Source organism: Phyllostomus discolor, chromosome 8, assembly GCF_004126475.2.
Source record: "Phyllostomus discolor isolate MPI-MPIP mPhyDis1 chromosome 8, mPhyDis1.pri.v3, whole genome shotgun sequence".
In the NCBI taxonomy this organism is placed as follows: Eukaryota; Metazoa; Chordata; class Mammalia; order Chiroptera; family Phyllostomidae; genus Phyllostomus; species Phyllostomus discolor.
In genome coordinates, this window is record NC_040910.2 from 102,764,861 (window position 1) to 102,780,440 (window position 15,580).

At 50.4% G+C, this 15,580-nt stretch overlaps 1 protein-coding gene across 1 annotated transcript; it reads left to right on the forward strand.

The window, feature by feature from the left end:
• The first annotated feature begins 4,683 nt into the window (after positions 1 to 4,683).
• HOXB1 (homeobox B1) lies at positions 4,684 to 6,198 on the forward strand. The gene is made up of 2 exons (XM_028520943.2): positions 4,684 to 5,353; positions 5,834 to 6,198. The coding sequence occupies exons 1-2, from the start codon at positions 4,762 to 4,764 to the stop codon at positions 6,160 to 6,162; spliced, it is 921 nt and encodes a 306-aa protein (XP_028376744.1). The 5' UTR covers positions 4,684 to 4,761; the 3' UTR covers positions 6,163 to 6,198.
• The last annotated feature ends 9,382 nt before the right edge of the window (positions 6,199 to 15,580 follow it).

The window sequence follows — 15,580 nt, forward strand, 5'->3', positions numbered from 1 at the left end:
AATGGTCCTGCCTACCTTTCCCCCAGGCCTCTAATAAGCACTCAAAGCCCCCAAAGTACATCTTCCTGAAATGTGCTCTAGTCAAATACATTTCCTCGGTTTGCAGAAAGTGGGGCCCCACATCCTCCCCTTTACCTGCTGTGGTTGGTATGACCCCAATCTTCCACTGACCTCTCTAGCTCAGCCCTGCTCTTTGAACTAGTCTTGAGGCACGCCGCCCCCTCCCACCCCTCCACCAATGCTCTCTCCACACTCAATGGTGAGACAGATATTCAGTGCCCGAAGGGCATCTAACAAACCACTTCCTCTTCTACAGAGAGAATCAACAGTGAAAGAACCCTCCTAAGACCTTCTCTAACCACCACAGAAAAATCACAGTCTGGACAGTCATTCAGATACAAATTCAGCTTGATCAATACTTGATAAGGTTTTCAAAATGGATATTTCAGCCACAACTCTCACACTTGGATAAACCCAATTCAGTAGGAAATTATTTCAATTCTTCATGTCACTCTAATCTTTCCTTTTAGAAAGAGCCCAACTCCCTGACTTACTTCTTTTCTCTTTGGATGGAAGTTTGCATCCTGCTGGTCTAGATGATAGAAGTGAGGTCCAACCCCCCAGGAAAGATAGTTTCTTGGCTAAATGCCTCCAGGAAGGAGAGACCGTGTCCTCCCTAGAAAACTTTCCCCAAATATTTGGAAAATCAGGAAGTTCTTGCTAATATCCAACCTCAAACCTCTCTGCTGCAATTTTAACCATTTGGATTCTTTACAGATTAGGTTTCAGTTTTCAAAGAACTCTTCAGCTTAGAAGAAAATCCCTTCCTAAACAGAGTCATCCTTCTCAATTCTCGGTGACATTTGCATATGACAGAGTACATACTGGATAACATATGATGATATGTTACATGCAAATATAGCACATACACAATTCTCCTATCACATGGTTTCATATTTTAATATGCTAGTTATATTAAAAACAGAAGACCGACTCATATCATTTCAGAATATGCATACAATGTTAATATCATAGTTTTACAGAGCTGTCTGTGGTTCATGTTTTCTCGTTTACTTTAATCCTCCTAACAATGCCGTGAAATAAGGAGAATTAAATCCATTCCTCTCCTCTGAGGCTAAGCCTCAGAAGCCAGGAAACTTGTCCAGGATCATAATGCCAAGAACTGGTCAAGTAAGGATTTGAACCCAAGTATTCTGGCTTCCAAACTAATAGTATTCTCATTACAATACGTACCACCCACCGTGCCTGTGGTTCTCAGCCAGATTTGTGACCATTTAATTAGCTTGCATTAAAAGAGACACCACTGAATTCAAACTCTACCCTGTCCACAAACAGCAACAAGAGACCATCTCTTATAGAGGAAAATTATAACCCTGAATGTCCTTTTAATTAAGTTCCAACTTTTGATTTTGGGCTTGGCCTCCAAGACCTGGGCTGGGGAGAGCAGGCAGAGACCCTGAGAGACCTAAGGAAAGAGCTGTTCAGATCGCTCCTGCCAACCCCAGCCACAGCAGCATCCTCTGCAGAAAAGGATCCAGAATCAGGTGTGAATGTCTAACACATCCTGTTCTGATCAGAATGGGCCCCCTGTCTGCATTGTCAGTGTGATAAGGACCAGCACCTCTCAAACATAATTTCAGTTCTGAACATTCTTATGTTCTCCTTGTTCTTCTCTATGTCATGTCTAAGTGGATTACATAAACGAGGAAATCAACTTTATTTCACTTCGGTGTTGGGACCATCCAGTCCTTCTCTGCTGAAGTTCCTTTGGTCAACCGCAAAATCCTGTAGCCCATAGGTTACCCCAGACGTGGGTTACTTGTCTTTGTTTGTTTTGTTTTGCATTCATCTGTGGGTTTAGCAAGGCATCCAGGCTCCACAGACTTTCTGTTCAGGCCAGAGGCTGCTGGAGCTTCTTTCAAGGAGATAGAGGCTTGGGAACCTAGGGAGTCAAGTTGCTCCCCCCCCCCCCCCCCAGTCCTTTCTGCTGGGGCTGGGAGAGGCAGCAGGAATTTTGGGAAAAGTTGAAATCTTGCCACTACACGAAGGAAGGAAGCAAGACTCAGGAATGAACAGGGGATTATGGCGACTCTGGAAAGCTGGGGCTAAAACAATCACTGACTGGATGACTTGAGGCACTTCGCCCCACCCCCTTTTATTCTTGTCATTAATAATGGACTACTGGGGACTTCAGCTGTTACTCAGGAGACTGCATTTCCCTAACCCCCACCCCGATTTCTGCTGTTTCATTCAACCGATTTGGAATTCACTTCCTCCTTGAGACCTCAAATTGCTCCCCTAATTAAGAGGGCAAGGAGTAAGGTGAGTAGATGCCGTCTGGGCTGAGGGGAAGTGAAGGAGCCTCAAGTCTCTCGGAAGCAGGGCAGCCAGGCCTAGCAGGGGCTCGGTTATAGGCCTAGCTCAGATTTGAGGTTGGAAGGCAAACCCTAGTTCCCTATACCTTTCTCCTCCACAGGCTGCTGTGGAGAACATCTTAAAGTGAGAGAGGGAAAAGCTGGGAACATCCACACACCCAAAAAGGGGAAATAGAAAGAAAGATGTTTGTTCTTACCTCAACACCTTTTTTTTCCGTCAATCCTTCTGCGGGCCACCCCTGCCTCCCATCTCAGCCCTCCTCTCCTTTGTCTGCCCTCCTCCCTTTGGCAGTGAACATTCTCCCATCCTCCCTATTGTATCTCTCTTAAAGAAGTTACCAGCTGGTCCCCCTTCCCCCAACTTGTCTTGGTCCTAAGCAGGGTCTGAAGTAACATGTGAGGAGGGAGAGGGGCAGGGGTCCTGTGAAATGCTTTGAGCTCTTTCTTGGTTGGGGGCCGGCGAGGCCCACCGTTGTTCGGAGAAGAGAAAGGCAGAGTGATCCTGGGGATAAGGGTGGAAAGCAGGGGAGGCCACTGTGGAGGGCAGGCGAAAGGCGGGGATATGGGAATCGGAATCGGAAAGATGAGGAGACACAGAGACTTAGAGGTTCCTTAGAGGCAAACTTGGGGTTCCTTGCAGGAGGATGAGTACTCACCCTGCCCTTCTCCAGGGTGGGGAAGCCTGAGAAATTTTGAGGTTTCTCTCTGGACCTGTCCCACCTGCTTCTCTTCCTCTCCTGAGCTCAAGTGTTTACAAAGATCCTTCCCTGAACTCTTGCCCTCCTGGACTTGCCCTAGCCCCGGCCCCAGGCCTCCAGGCCAGGCAGACACCCTGACAGGTTACAAATGAGCGTGGGTGTTGGATTGCACCAAGCTCTTGTCCTCAGAGTCTGGAGGAGGAGAATCAATGGGCCCTACCTAAGAGTTTCTCTGCGAGTCCCAGCCCAGTGTGAAGAGAGGGTAGGAGGCACTTCCTGTTCTCCTCTCCTCCCCAGTCCTTGACTCAACAGACACACGGGAGCAGAAAGGCGGGAGTCCACTCCTGAGCCTCAGGGCATCCGCGCTAAATCTCTCATTCTGAGCAAACTCCCTTGATCTATTCTAGAAGGGCGTGGAGAATCTGAGTAATCTTTAAGGTGTAATTGGTATCGCGCTTATGGATCGGAGGCTTGGTATTCTTTTGGGGGGCTGGGGGGAGACATGGAGGGTGGTGAAGGAGACAGAGGTAGGAGGGAACTAAAAAAAGATGCAGGATCCACACTAGTTTTAAACACTTCAAAAAAAAAAAAAGAATAAAAATGCCCTCCTCTTCACCTGTAAATATCACCTAGCTCGGTGCTCATTATGACTCTCTGGAGAGATGCAGGGAGTTATTTGAGTCTGAGTGTGCGAGCCAGCTACAGCTATGGATGGCTAGAGAGAGGATAAATACATCTGGAGAGATGAGTTGATGGATAGGGAGGGAATGAATATAAATATGGAGAGAGATGGACGAACGGAGAGATGGATTGAGACAGAGGGAATATGAAGAGAGGCTGAGGGAGAGAAATGGATGTGGGAATGAGGAGAGAGCATTTATGCAGAGAGATGGAGAGAGAAATGGGGCATTTCTCATCCTCCCTCTATATTTCTGTCCTGTCCTTCTCCCTGAAATGCCAGTTTCCCACCCCTTAATGAATTCATCCTCCAGATTCTAGACTCCACCTCACACCCTTAGGTGTCTTTGCACCCTCTTCCTTCACAGTCATCCATTTGGCCCGAGATAACATACCTCACCCGGCTGTCCCAGCCCATCACCCCAAGACAAATTGGGAGAAAGAGTTCTGGGCAAAGGAAGGAGGCCGGATTCCCTACATCCCCATCTACACAGCCTTAGGGGGAAGGCTCCTTTGGGGGGGGGGGAAGAGCGAGGGGGCAGCTGGGTTGAATTTATCCAAATCTAATAACCCAGGAGCCCATTGAAGGTCTTGGGGGTTGGGAGGGGAGGAAAGTCTTGAATATTTCTCTAACCTCCCCCCCTTCCCTTCTTTCCAAAAGTCTTTGAAGAAAGATGTTTTTGACGCTTCCACGTCTCCCTCAGATGGATGGGCTGCGGGTGATTGAAGTGTCTTTGTCATGCTAATGATTGGGGGTGATGGATGGGCGCTGGGGCTGCCAAACTCTGGCCCACCGCGCCCATTGGCCTGGGAGAGATCACATGCGCCCCTCCGCCCCCACTCCCTACCCCCTTCTTGGGGGAGCGCTGGCCCAGGCGAGCTGGCCCAGGCCATGGACGCGAGCTCCAGCGCTGTGACATACTGCCTAAAGGTTGTAGGGCAAGAGGGTGTCTCCCCCAAACGGGCCGACCCTCCTGCGGCCTCTACGCATGGACTATAATAGGATGAACTCCTTCTTAGAGTATCCACTCTGTAACCGGGGACCCAGCGCCTACAGCACCCACAGCGCCCACAGCACCCCTACCTCCTTCCCCCCCAACTCGGCTCCTGCTGTTGACAGCTACGCAAGCGAGACCCGCTATGGCGAGGGGCTGCCCAGCCCCGCGGTTCAGCAGAACTCAGGCTATCCCGTCCATCAGCCACCTTCGGCCCTGGGGGTGTCCTTCCCCAGCTCCGCGACCTCGGGGTACGCCCCAGCAGCTTGCAGCTCTAGCTATGGGCCTCCTCAGTACTACCCTCTGGGCCAACCAGAAGGAGATGGAGGATATTTTCATCCGTCGAGCTATGGGGCCCAGCTAGCGGGCTTGTCCGACGGCTATGGAACGGGTGGAGCTGGGCCCGGGCCGTACCCTCCTCCGCCGCCGCAGCCCCCGTATGGGACAGAGCAGACGGCGAGCTTTGCCCCGGCCTATGCTGATCTCCTCTCTGAGGACAAGGAATCGCCCTGCTCCTCTGAACCCAGCACCCCCACAACGCGAACCTTTGACTGGATGAAGGTTAAGAGGAACCCACCCAAGACAGGTAGGGCTCAGGCGTGGCCACCCTCTCTCTGGGGTTCCAAAGCCGCTCTGCTGCCCCTGCCCTGAGGTGTCCAGGGTCCAGGCTGGTTCCCTTTCTCTGAGATGCTCTGGTAGAGGCAGGGAAGAGCACTCTGCCCTGTCTCAGGCCGGTGGGGTCTCCCCACCCAGGGAGTGCCGGTTTATCCTTGAGAGTAAGCTTCCACCCTTACCCTCCACTTTCCGGACCTGTGTGCCCAGCACTGGCCCAGCACTTGGTGTGCCACATGGGGGTGGGGGGATGTGGGATGTGGGGGAATGGAAATGTGGGAGAGGTTGCTCTGCATTTGGAGAACACCTTGAGGGTGGGGTGTGCCTGGTGATCCAAGAACTTGGAGGACAGAAGTTGGACAGAACGGTGAATGGGGTGCAGCGCTGGCCGGGGAGGAGGGAGGGGAGGGGAAAGGTGAGAGAACTGACGTGCCCTTCTCCGCCCCGCCCCTAGCCAAGGTGTCGGAGCTGGGCTTGGGCGCACCCGGCGGCCTCCGCACCAACTTCACCACGCGGCAGCTGACCGAGCTGGAGAAGGAGTTCCATTTCAACAAGTACCTGAGCCGGGCCCGGCGCGTGGAGATCGCCGCCACCCTGGAGCTCAACGAGACGCAGGTCAAGATCTGGTTCCAGAACCGGCGCATGAAGCAGAAGAAGCGCGAGCGGGAGGGAGGCCGGGTGCCCCCAGCCGCTCCGGGCTGCCCCAAGGAAGCGGCCGGAGACGCCTCCGACCAGTCGACGTGCACCTCCCCGGAGGCCTCTCCCAGCTCCGTCACCTCCTGAACTTCCGCCACCTTAACCGAAGGGGCCCCCCAGCGCCACGGTCCTCTCCACCGCTCTGCCTAACCCCGGCCCGGGCTTTACTGATGGGAGATCATCACCATGGCTGGGAGCCCGAGTTTGGAGCTGCCTTTGGGGGCAATGGGGAAACGCTTTCCTCCGGTCTGGGTGGGGTGCTGAGGGCTGGGGACCCAGTCGGACCGGAGGCTTGGGAGACACATAACCTGTCAGATGTGAAGGGAAGGGTTTCCTTTCGCCTTTGACCTGGGGATCAGCACTGGGGTGGGGTGGGAGCAGACGGCATCTTGCTGAATTCCGCTTGCCCTTACAACTTCGGTTTGTGCTGTTCAGTGCCTTTGAGTTGCAAGGACGGTCCTCATGCACTCACTCCTGCCTTACCTCCCTTTTCTAGGCCTGGGGCACAGAGAGAAGGCCTTGAAGTTTCTTGTGTGGGAGGTGTTTGGGTGCAGGCACATCACAGACGCTTAAACTCACCAATCACCGTAGACCTTACAATAGCACCCGTTGCCTTGTGATAGACCAAAAAGCTCCCCCATCTAACTTTATTAACCCCTCCAGCACATTTGTATTGCACTAACGCAGCCTCCAGAGGTTGTTTTCCGACACCTGACCCCTTCCGCCAGCGACCTCATTTCTAAGCCACCTACATGGTTTGGAACTTGGTACTGCGGAGACTTCTGGAAACTTCTGGAATGATGTGCGAGGCCTGCCCCCAGTGAGCCTCTACCAGGAAGGTGCAGGCATGCCCCCACTAGTTCCTCCCCTATTTATTGCCTCCTGGAAATCCCCAAAACCTCCTCCCCATCTCCACTTCTGCCCCCCACCCCCCGCCCCGCAGAACAGACAGGCTCAGGTGCAGTGAGAGCTCCTAGCAGCAGCAAGCATTCCTCTGAACCTAGGAGACAGTGGAGGCACTGCCTGAATTTCTGGAAACCTGAGCCCTGAGCAAGCTGGGTTCTCTCTGTACCTCCAACTACCTCATTTCAATAAAGTCTGTGTGTTCCCTTCTTTCCGCCTGCTCTGCTCCTCTACCTCATGGTGGAAGAGGCTTCCTACCCCAAGAACCCCCCGGGGAGAGGTGAGGATGGGGTTGGCCAGGGCTGGCTGGGCTGGAAAGAACTGGGTGGATCTGAGGCAGAGCCTGGCCTGAGGCCTCCTGGTCTGACAGATGTCAGTTCTTTGGGTCACTGGAGGAAGCAAAACAGAGTTGGAGGAAAAACGTGGTGGGAGGAAACGGGAGAAGTCCTGAGAGGAAGGCAGCAAAGGAGAGAAACAGATCTGTCTGGAGAAAGCAGAAAAAGGTGTAAAAAGAGTAGGAAGTGTGGGGTAAGGCAAGGGGCAACCCGGGCCCCCCCCCAGCTCCCACCCCCACACCTACACAGTGCAAGGCCTGGCAGGCAGTGGGCAGCCAGTGTTTGCTGAAGGAGTGAAGCAGGGTGGGGAGGCTGTGTAATGTCCTCCTTCCCGCCAATTCTTGCAGAGAAGAAGTCAGAGGATGGGTCACCGCCAGCCTAGCTCCGCTGCAGTTGGCCCACCTCCAAGGTGCCATCCACCCAGCTCAGCACCATCCTCCTAGGGTGAATGCCCCAGGTCCCTGGTGCTGGACCACAGGAGGGCGGGAAGTGGGGGGTGGAGGTAGGTGCGGGAGAAGGGGAAGGTGGTCGCAAGAAGGGCAAGTTAGAGGACAGGGACTGGGGATGGGTTTAGGAGGCCTAGGTAGATCCAGATCTGGAGCTGACCTTTTTACCTCGAAGAGCCTCTGGGTTTTCCAAACAAGCCAACAGAGCGCCTGTGGAGGTAGCTATTGTCCCCTGGCAGGTCCCACTGACAAACCTTTGGTTGGTGGAGGCGGGGTGGGGTGGGGGCGGGGCTCAGGAAGCTCCCCCACAGCCAACAAACCTCCATGGCTCACTGGCCCCTCACTGCCACCAAGATGACACAGGCCTGAGGGCTCTGCGGGCTCCAGGCTAGGAGCCCCGCTTTATTGATTCCCGTTACCCAGGGAGCCCAAATGCCCTGGAGCCAGGACAGCTGGTTGGGGGGCTGCGAGGCCAAGGGGGACGCTTATCCACTTCATTTATTTAATTTTTGACCTTTCAAAGGAAGAGACATGGCGAAGAGGACTAAGAATGTGTGTAAGAGATGCTGCGTATTTGCTTCCTAATGAATTTGGTGCCATTAGAGGAGAGGCAATGCTATCAATAACTGCACAGCCCAGCTGGAGAGGAAAAGAACTGTGTTGCAGGAAGAAGCCTAGCTTTCCCAGAGGCTGCTGTCTTACCCTCTGTCTTAAAAAAATCTATTAACTGCTTTTCTGTATTTAATTGAAATTGCCATTGAGGTTGGCTTCCCCAAAGGGGTCATCTTAACAGAGGGGACAGAGCAATTAAGTGTGTGTGGAAACAAGACTCCCCTTGCTTGGAGCCATTCAGTGTAAGCCAGTAGGGCCTTCTGGTTGAGGTCATTGTGGATGCTATAACTTTGGATCATCGGTGGGCAGGAAAGCAGCGATGATCAGTGGTCAGAGAAGGGCATGGGGGTGGTGGAGTTGGGCCTCCAGCGGGGGTTGACAGGTCCTAGGGGAGGGTGGTGTGACGGAAGGGACAGGAGGAAAGGGGAAGGCTGCCCATCTGATTTTTGGTCATAGCAGAAAGAACCGTGAGATTCCCCCAGGGAAGGATGAGGGGCAAATCAATTCTCTGTTACCAGAGGGGCGGGCTCAAAATAATCCACAATAAATATGAGCCTCCTTAGATGCAGAGCTCTGGACCCCTTTCCCTTGGCTTTCTCCAAAGACCCCACTTTGCATCTGAGGTCTAACCAGACTGGTCTACACAGGAGGCACTTGTTTGGAGAAAGAAAGGATCACTGTGCATTTTCCTCCCATAAACGATACAAGAGATGATGGTCAAACAAATAAAACAAAAAAGCAAAAACACATTTTGTTGCAATTGCATTCCGTTGATGGTCTTTGTTAAACTTTCCAGTTGTAGGTTGCTGCATGCCTTTTGGGCTGGTGGATTTTTCACAGCCCGCGACGGGGTGAAGGGAATTGTATTTACCAGGGGGTCTGAAGGTGCTCTTTAGGCAAAACCTGAAAGCCCTCCTTCCACGCTTACACCTTCATTTACTAGATTTCAAAAAAAAAGCTCCTATTTTGAAAGTGAAAGTTTTAAGAGATATTTTTTTTTCTTGTTCTTCATGGGAGGGAGGCTCCCTAGGGCTGGTTGAAAGTTGGTCAAGATGAGGAGGATCTTCCCGCCCCTCCCCCACAGTTGTTTTTGGGGGGGCAGTCAAGCCTCCACTTCACCCAACCCTCTGCACCATCTGTTTCTCAGCCCCAAGTGTGAACTTCTCCTCTTTCATTTGCCTTTTTCTTCAGCATTTGTTCTCCCAGTGTGAGGCCCTTTGATCCTCTGGACATGAGGGACAAGAAAAAGAGAATGAACAACTCCTGAATTTCTCCTTATTTTTTAAAAAAGTATATTTTATTGATTATGCAATTACAGTTGTCCGATGTTCCCCCCTTTATTCCCCTCTGTCCTGCACACCCCCTCCCACCTGCATTCCCCTCCTTTAGTTCATGTCCATGGGTTGTACATATAAGTTCTTCGGCTTCTGCATTTCCTATACTATTCTTAACCTTCCCCTGTCTGTTTTCTGCCTGCTAGTTATGCTACTTATTCTCTGTACCTTTTCCCCCTCTCCCCCACCCACTTCCCTGCTGATAACCCTACATATGATCACCATTTCTGTGGTTCTGTTCCTGTTCTAGTTGTTTGCTTTTGTTGTTTTCTAGGTTAAGTTGTTAATAGCTGTGAGTCTGTTGTCATTTTACTGTTCATATTTTTTATTTTTTTCTTAGATAAGTTCCTTTAACATCTCATATAATATGGGCTGGGTGATGATGAACTCCTTTAACTTGACCTTATTTAGGAAGCACTTTATCTGCCTTTCCATTCTAAATGATAGCTTTCTAAAGTAATCTTGGATGCAGGTCCTTGCCTTTCATGACTTAAATACTTCTTTCCAGCCCCTTCTTGCCTGCAAGGTTTCTTTTGAGAAATCAGCTGACAGTCTTATGGAAACTCCTTTGTAGGTAACTCTCTCCTTGCCTCTTGCTGCTTTTAAGATTCTCTCCTTATCTTTAACCTTGGCTAATGTACTTATAATGTGTGTGGGTGTGTTCTCCTTGGACCCAACTTCTTTGGGACTGTCTGAGCTTCTTGAACTTCCTGGAAGTCTATTCCTTTTGCCAGATTGGGAAAGTTCTCCATTATTTTTTCAAGTAAGTTTTCCATTTCTTGCTCTTCCTCTTCTCCTTCTGGCATCCTTATAATTCAGATGTTGGAATTTTTTTAAAAGATTTTATTTATTTATTTTTAGAGAGGGAAGGGAGGGAGATAGACAGAGAGAGAGACAAACATTAATGTGCGGTTGCTGGGGGTTCTGGCCTGCAACCCAGGCATGTACCCTGGCTGGGAATCGAACCTGGGACACTTTGGTTCCCAGCCCACGCTCAATCCACTGAGCTACGCCAGCCAGGGCTGGAATTTTTTTTTTAAGATTTTATTTATTTATTTTTAGAGAGGGAAGGGAGGGAGATAGACAGAGAGAGAGACAAACATCAATGTGTGGTTGCTGGGGGTTCTGGCCTGCAACCCAGGCATGTACCCTGGCTGGGAATCGAACCTGGGACACTTTGGTTCCCAGCCCACGCTCAATCCACTGAGCTACACCAGCCAGGGCAGATGTTGGAATGTTTAAAGATGTCCTGGAGGTTCCTTAGCCGCTCCTCATTTTTTTGAATTCTTATTTCTTCATTCTGTTCTGGTTGAATGTTTCTTTCTTCCTTCTGCTCCGAACTGTTGATTTGAGTCCCAGTTTCCTTTCCATCACTGTTGGTTCCCTGTACATTTTCTTTATTTCACTTTTCATAGCCTTCATTTTTTCCTCTAATTTTTGACCATACTCAACCAATTCTGTGAGCATCCTGATTACCAGGGTTTTGGACTGTGCATATGATAGTTTGGCTATCTCTTTGTTGCTTAGTTGTATTTGCTCTGGAGCTTTGATCTGTTCTTTCATTTAGACCTCCCTTTTTTTTTTGGTCTCCATGGGCCTGTTATGTATGAGGGGCGGAGGCTTAGGTGTTCACCAGGGCAGGGCAACTCACGTTGCTTCGCTGTGACACTGTATGTGGGAGAGGGGTCCAAGAGGGAACAGTGCCACCTGCTCCGCTGTCTGCCAGCTTTCAGTCACTTCCTCCTCTACCCACAACCAAATTGGGCCCTTCTGGTGCTGGTTGCAGGGTGGGTGGGCTTGTGCACCTTCTAGGACCCTGTGGGTCTCTCCAACGAACTCTCCTGTGGGGCTGGGAGTTTCTTCCGCTGCCACCTCAACCCCCACAGGTGTTTTCAGTTGGAGGTTTGAGGCTTTATTTCCCCCATGCTGGGACCCTGGGTTGCATGGTCTATCTCGTTCCCCAGTTGTTCCTCCTGGTTTATCTGCTTGCAAATGTGGGGCTGCCCACTCTGCCAGCAGCTGCCTTGCTGTGAGTCCTCTCTGCACGGCTGCCTGTCTCCACCCCTTCCATAGGTCTGGATGAATGCTTCTCCTTGGTTGTTGGATTTCCACACAGTTCGATTTTCTGTCAGTTCTGGTTGTTTTTTGTTTTTAAATTTGTTTTTGTCCTTCTTTTGGTTGTGCAAGGAGGCACAGTGTGCCTACCTATGCCTCCATCTTGGCCGGAAGTCAAGTTCTCCTTACTTTTAATGTGGATTTTTTAATGAGCATTCTTTGCACCAATACCACTGGGCTGGTGGGAGCTGGTGAGATGGGGAGTAGAAGAGGATGCAGATGGGAAGGCGGGGGGCACCTCCAGATGACTGAGATGAAGGACATCCAGATGAGTCTGAGAGGAAGGGATGTCTAGGATGCCTGGGTTCAAATCCTTCCCCCCTGGCCTCTCGCAGCCTTGTGCCCTTGGCCAGGTTGCCTACTTCCTATGCTCAGTTTCACTTTCTACAAAATGGAGATCATCATAACAGTATCTATCTCATAAGGTTGATGTTGGGATTAAATAATGTAATATGGGTAAAATGCTTGGAGCAGTCCCTAATAAATAATATGAGCTATAATAGTAATAATGATCATCACTAAAAGGGATATGTCCTCCCCCTTTTCTGTGGTCCCTAATATATCCCAGAGCACATGTTGACCTTGAGATGTGCACACACACTCACTTCTTACACTTATATGTTGTCTGACCCCAATAGGTGTGTCGTACTAGAGACAGGCTATGGGGTTAAGTTCAGGTAGAAAGGGCTTCCTTCTTAGCAGCTGAGAACACCTTGAGGGCCCTAGTTGAGAACTCTTCCTTTCCTTCAGGCCTCAGCCTACTCACTTGCAGAAGAGGAGAGTTATCCTGAGCCTCCCACACTCTTCCCGCCCCCTCCATTGGGAGGGTGGATAGGAAGTCTTGAGGGCAGGCACTCTGAGGTCCTGGTTTAGAGTGGTGCAGGGCAGGGGTTCTGAAGTATAACTCAGTTACCTATGGGGTCCCTCCCATGGGCTGGATGAGCTTATGCCAGTTACTCAGTTTCCCTGCGCTTCCATTTCTTCCAGATATAAAATTGGGATGTTGAAGAATACATGAAATATGTGAGAAACACTTAGAATGCTCCCTGGTCGTGTTCAGTAGAGACTCACATAAGGCGTTTTTTTTCTACTACTTTTTCACACTGACTTGTTCTCGGCACGATGGAAGCAGGCACCCCTTCAGCCTTGGTCCTCCTGCACTGTCCCACAGACCCACCTGGTACCGCACTCATGAAACTTGCTGCTAGGGAATCAGATAATTATGAAGGAAAGGGTTCAGGGCAGTCCCACAGAATACCGGTTTATTGCAAGTAGAATATCATAATGAGACACGCTTCTGGCAGGACAGCCTCATTACACAACTTGGGGAGCACGTTCTCATGTAGTCCATGACACTGGCACCCCCTGCAGCTGTGCCAGATTTTTTTCCTGATGGTTTAGTCTTGGCTCTAAGGACTTCTTTGCACGACCTCCCTTTCATGACTCAACCGCAGTATTCCAGATGCTTCAGCTTTTGCTTTATATGAGCAGAGTGAGTCTCGGGTGGGACAGGAATGGGTGAGGAAAAATATTTAATATCCATTTCCGGGAGAACAGAGAGGCTCAAGCCACTGTAGCCTTCAGCTCAAAGACGGAGCTCCTCATTCTTCTGCACTCTCACTCTCCTCATCAAAAATATAAGTGGATCAGATGCTTCAGTGAAGACAACTTTCTAGGAGGTTAGAATACCAGCGTTTCCTCTACCAAGGGCTCCTTGCCCGTTCTCTCGGGGCCTGCTTCCCCAGTTTTGAATACAAGTTGAATCGTACCACTTTATCTTGGCTCAGCCTTTCCTCTGGGGATAGAAGAAGACGTAGGTAAGAAGGAATGTTCAACTTGGTCCGGGATAGGATAGTGTTGCGGGTGGAGGGGAAGCATCTTGCTGGATATAGTCTACTGGCCTAGTTAGAGCTAATTAAAATCACTCTCACCCTTATTGCCACCCCCCCCCCTCCCTGTCAGTTTCCTTCAAGCTCTCAAGATCACTGGCCTGGGTCCAGACAGTTCTGAGCCCTGCAGTTCTGTCTGCCTGCAGGGCAACCTAAGAAGGAAGGTGTCCCACAAAGCATGTGCCCTCTGCTCCTCTGCGGCCTGAAGCTCCCTTTAGTTTACTCTGGCTTGACAGCTCCATCTCAACCCCCGCCCTGGAGATGAGGGGGCTCAATATTTACTCAGCCAGAGAGGTTTGCCCAGAAGCCTTGCCTCCTCCCTAGCTTGCTCCTGCTGGCTCTGCTCTTACCCCCACCCCCTGCCCTTCCTGGTTCATGGAGAGTTCAACCCTGCAGTGGTTTGCAAATCCCCCACCCCCCAGCCCCCGCCAGCAGCCTGTCCGAGGATTGCTAAGGCAGGAGGGGCGGGGAAAGGGTCCTGGTCATGGGGTCATGCCCTGGTCTCTTCACTCTTCCCAGACCAGCAACCTAGGCCTCCCAGAGGAGAGAAGACTCAGAAAATAATTGTCTTTTTTAGGGAAGGGGTGCATGGAGATTGGCTGAAAAGATACTGTTGGGTTGGGGAGATGATCCAGGACTGCGAAGGGCTGTTTATATATCTCTGTGTTATTAGTTGAATGGTAGAGAGTTGGTGAACTCGTCATAGTTTAGACTGTTTCCAAAGACATCCCCAAAAGTTAATGTAATAAAGAAGTGACACGCATGTTTCCAGCAACCATATATGAAAACAATCTCTCTGCCTCCTAACATTCTAGAATGTAAGTTTCATCAAGACTGAGGTTTTTGTCTGTTTTGTTTATCGCTCCATTTCTAGTGCCTTGAACAATGCTTGGCATGTAGTAAATGCTTAGCAAATGCTTGTTGGATAAGGGAATATTGGAGCAACATTTTCCTGTCTAGAAGGCAGGGCACTCAGAAACTAGTGTTCGGAAATGATGATGGTTTCAGATGTTTGATCAGTCCAAGAGTGTTAGCGGAGTCAGTGTATTAACAGGAAGATAATAGGAGAAGGGTTAGAGATGGGAGTGGGGGTTGGTAGCATTTTCCTTTTCTCCAAACTTCCCTTTGTGAAACGCAGAGGGTTCACTTACTTTATAGCTTCAAAGCAAGTATGCTCCCAAGGCTGCCTACCATTCTTGTTTGTTTGTTTTGTTTGGGCTTCCTTTAGCAAGTGTCAACTCAAGAGAAGACTCAACTTTGGAGCTGTGAAGGATCTGCAGGCCCAGCTGGATGTTGAGATGGGTAGACATGTTGCTTGCAAAGGGACAGAGAAACCATCCTGCTGCCGGAAGATGCAGGGTAGCCGCTCCAGTCAAACAAGCCTTTCTTCCTTTCTCTTCTCCATTCCCCAGCTCACCCCGCATTCCCTCCACCCCCCACCTCCCCACCCACAGAGTCAAGTGCCCTTTATACACAAATGCACCAAGGTTTCCTTTGATCTTTTAAAAAAACTGTTTGGGATGGCTTCCCCTTCTGGGGCCAATAAAGTGAATTCACACAGGGCAGTGCATGGGCTCGTTTGGTTCTAAAAGCAGACAGTGAGAAGCATTACTTTCAATATTCATGGAACTCAAGGTCAAGAAAGGCCACCTGTTAGGAGTTTCAGATCCCTGAGGAAGATCACCCAGTTGGGCCTGGCCAGTTACCATCAGTGGAAATTGTTGGGAATTGATGGCATCCTGTTGCTTCCTCCCGCTACCATGGATCTACACCCATGAATCCTGATCACAGAAACGGGAGCCTAACAAGGCAGGAAAAGGAAAGGGAAACTGTCAAAGTCACCTGTTCGGCCTCCCCAACACTTTATCCTG

What these genes read in the sequence shown, in the direction of transcription:
- HOXB1 (XM_028520943.2), top strand. Translation starts at nt 4,762, where the DNA reads ATGGACTATAATAGGATGAACTCCTTCTTAGAGTATCCACTCTGTAAC. An exon ending in GAGGAACCCACCCAAGACAG is followed by an intron (nt 5,354 to 5,833) that starts GTAGGGCTCAGG and finishes CCCCGCCCCTAG; the next exon opens with CCAAGGTGTCGGAGCTGGGC.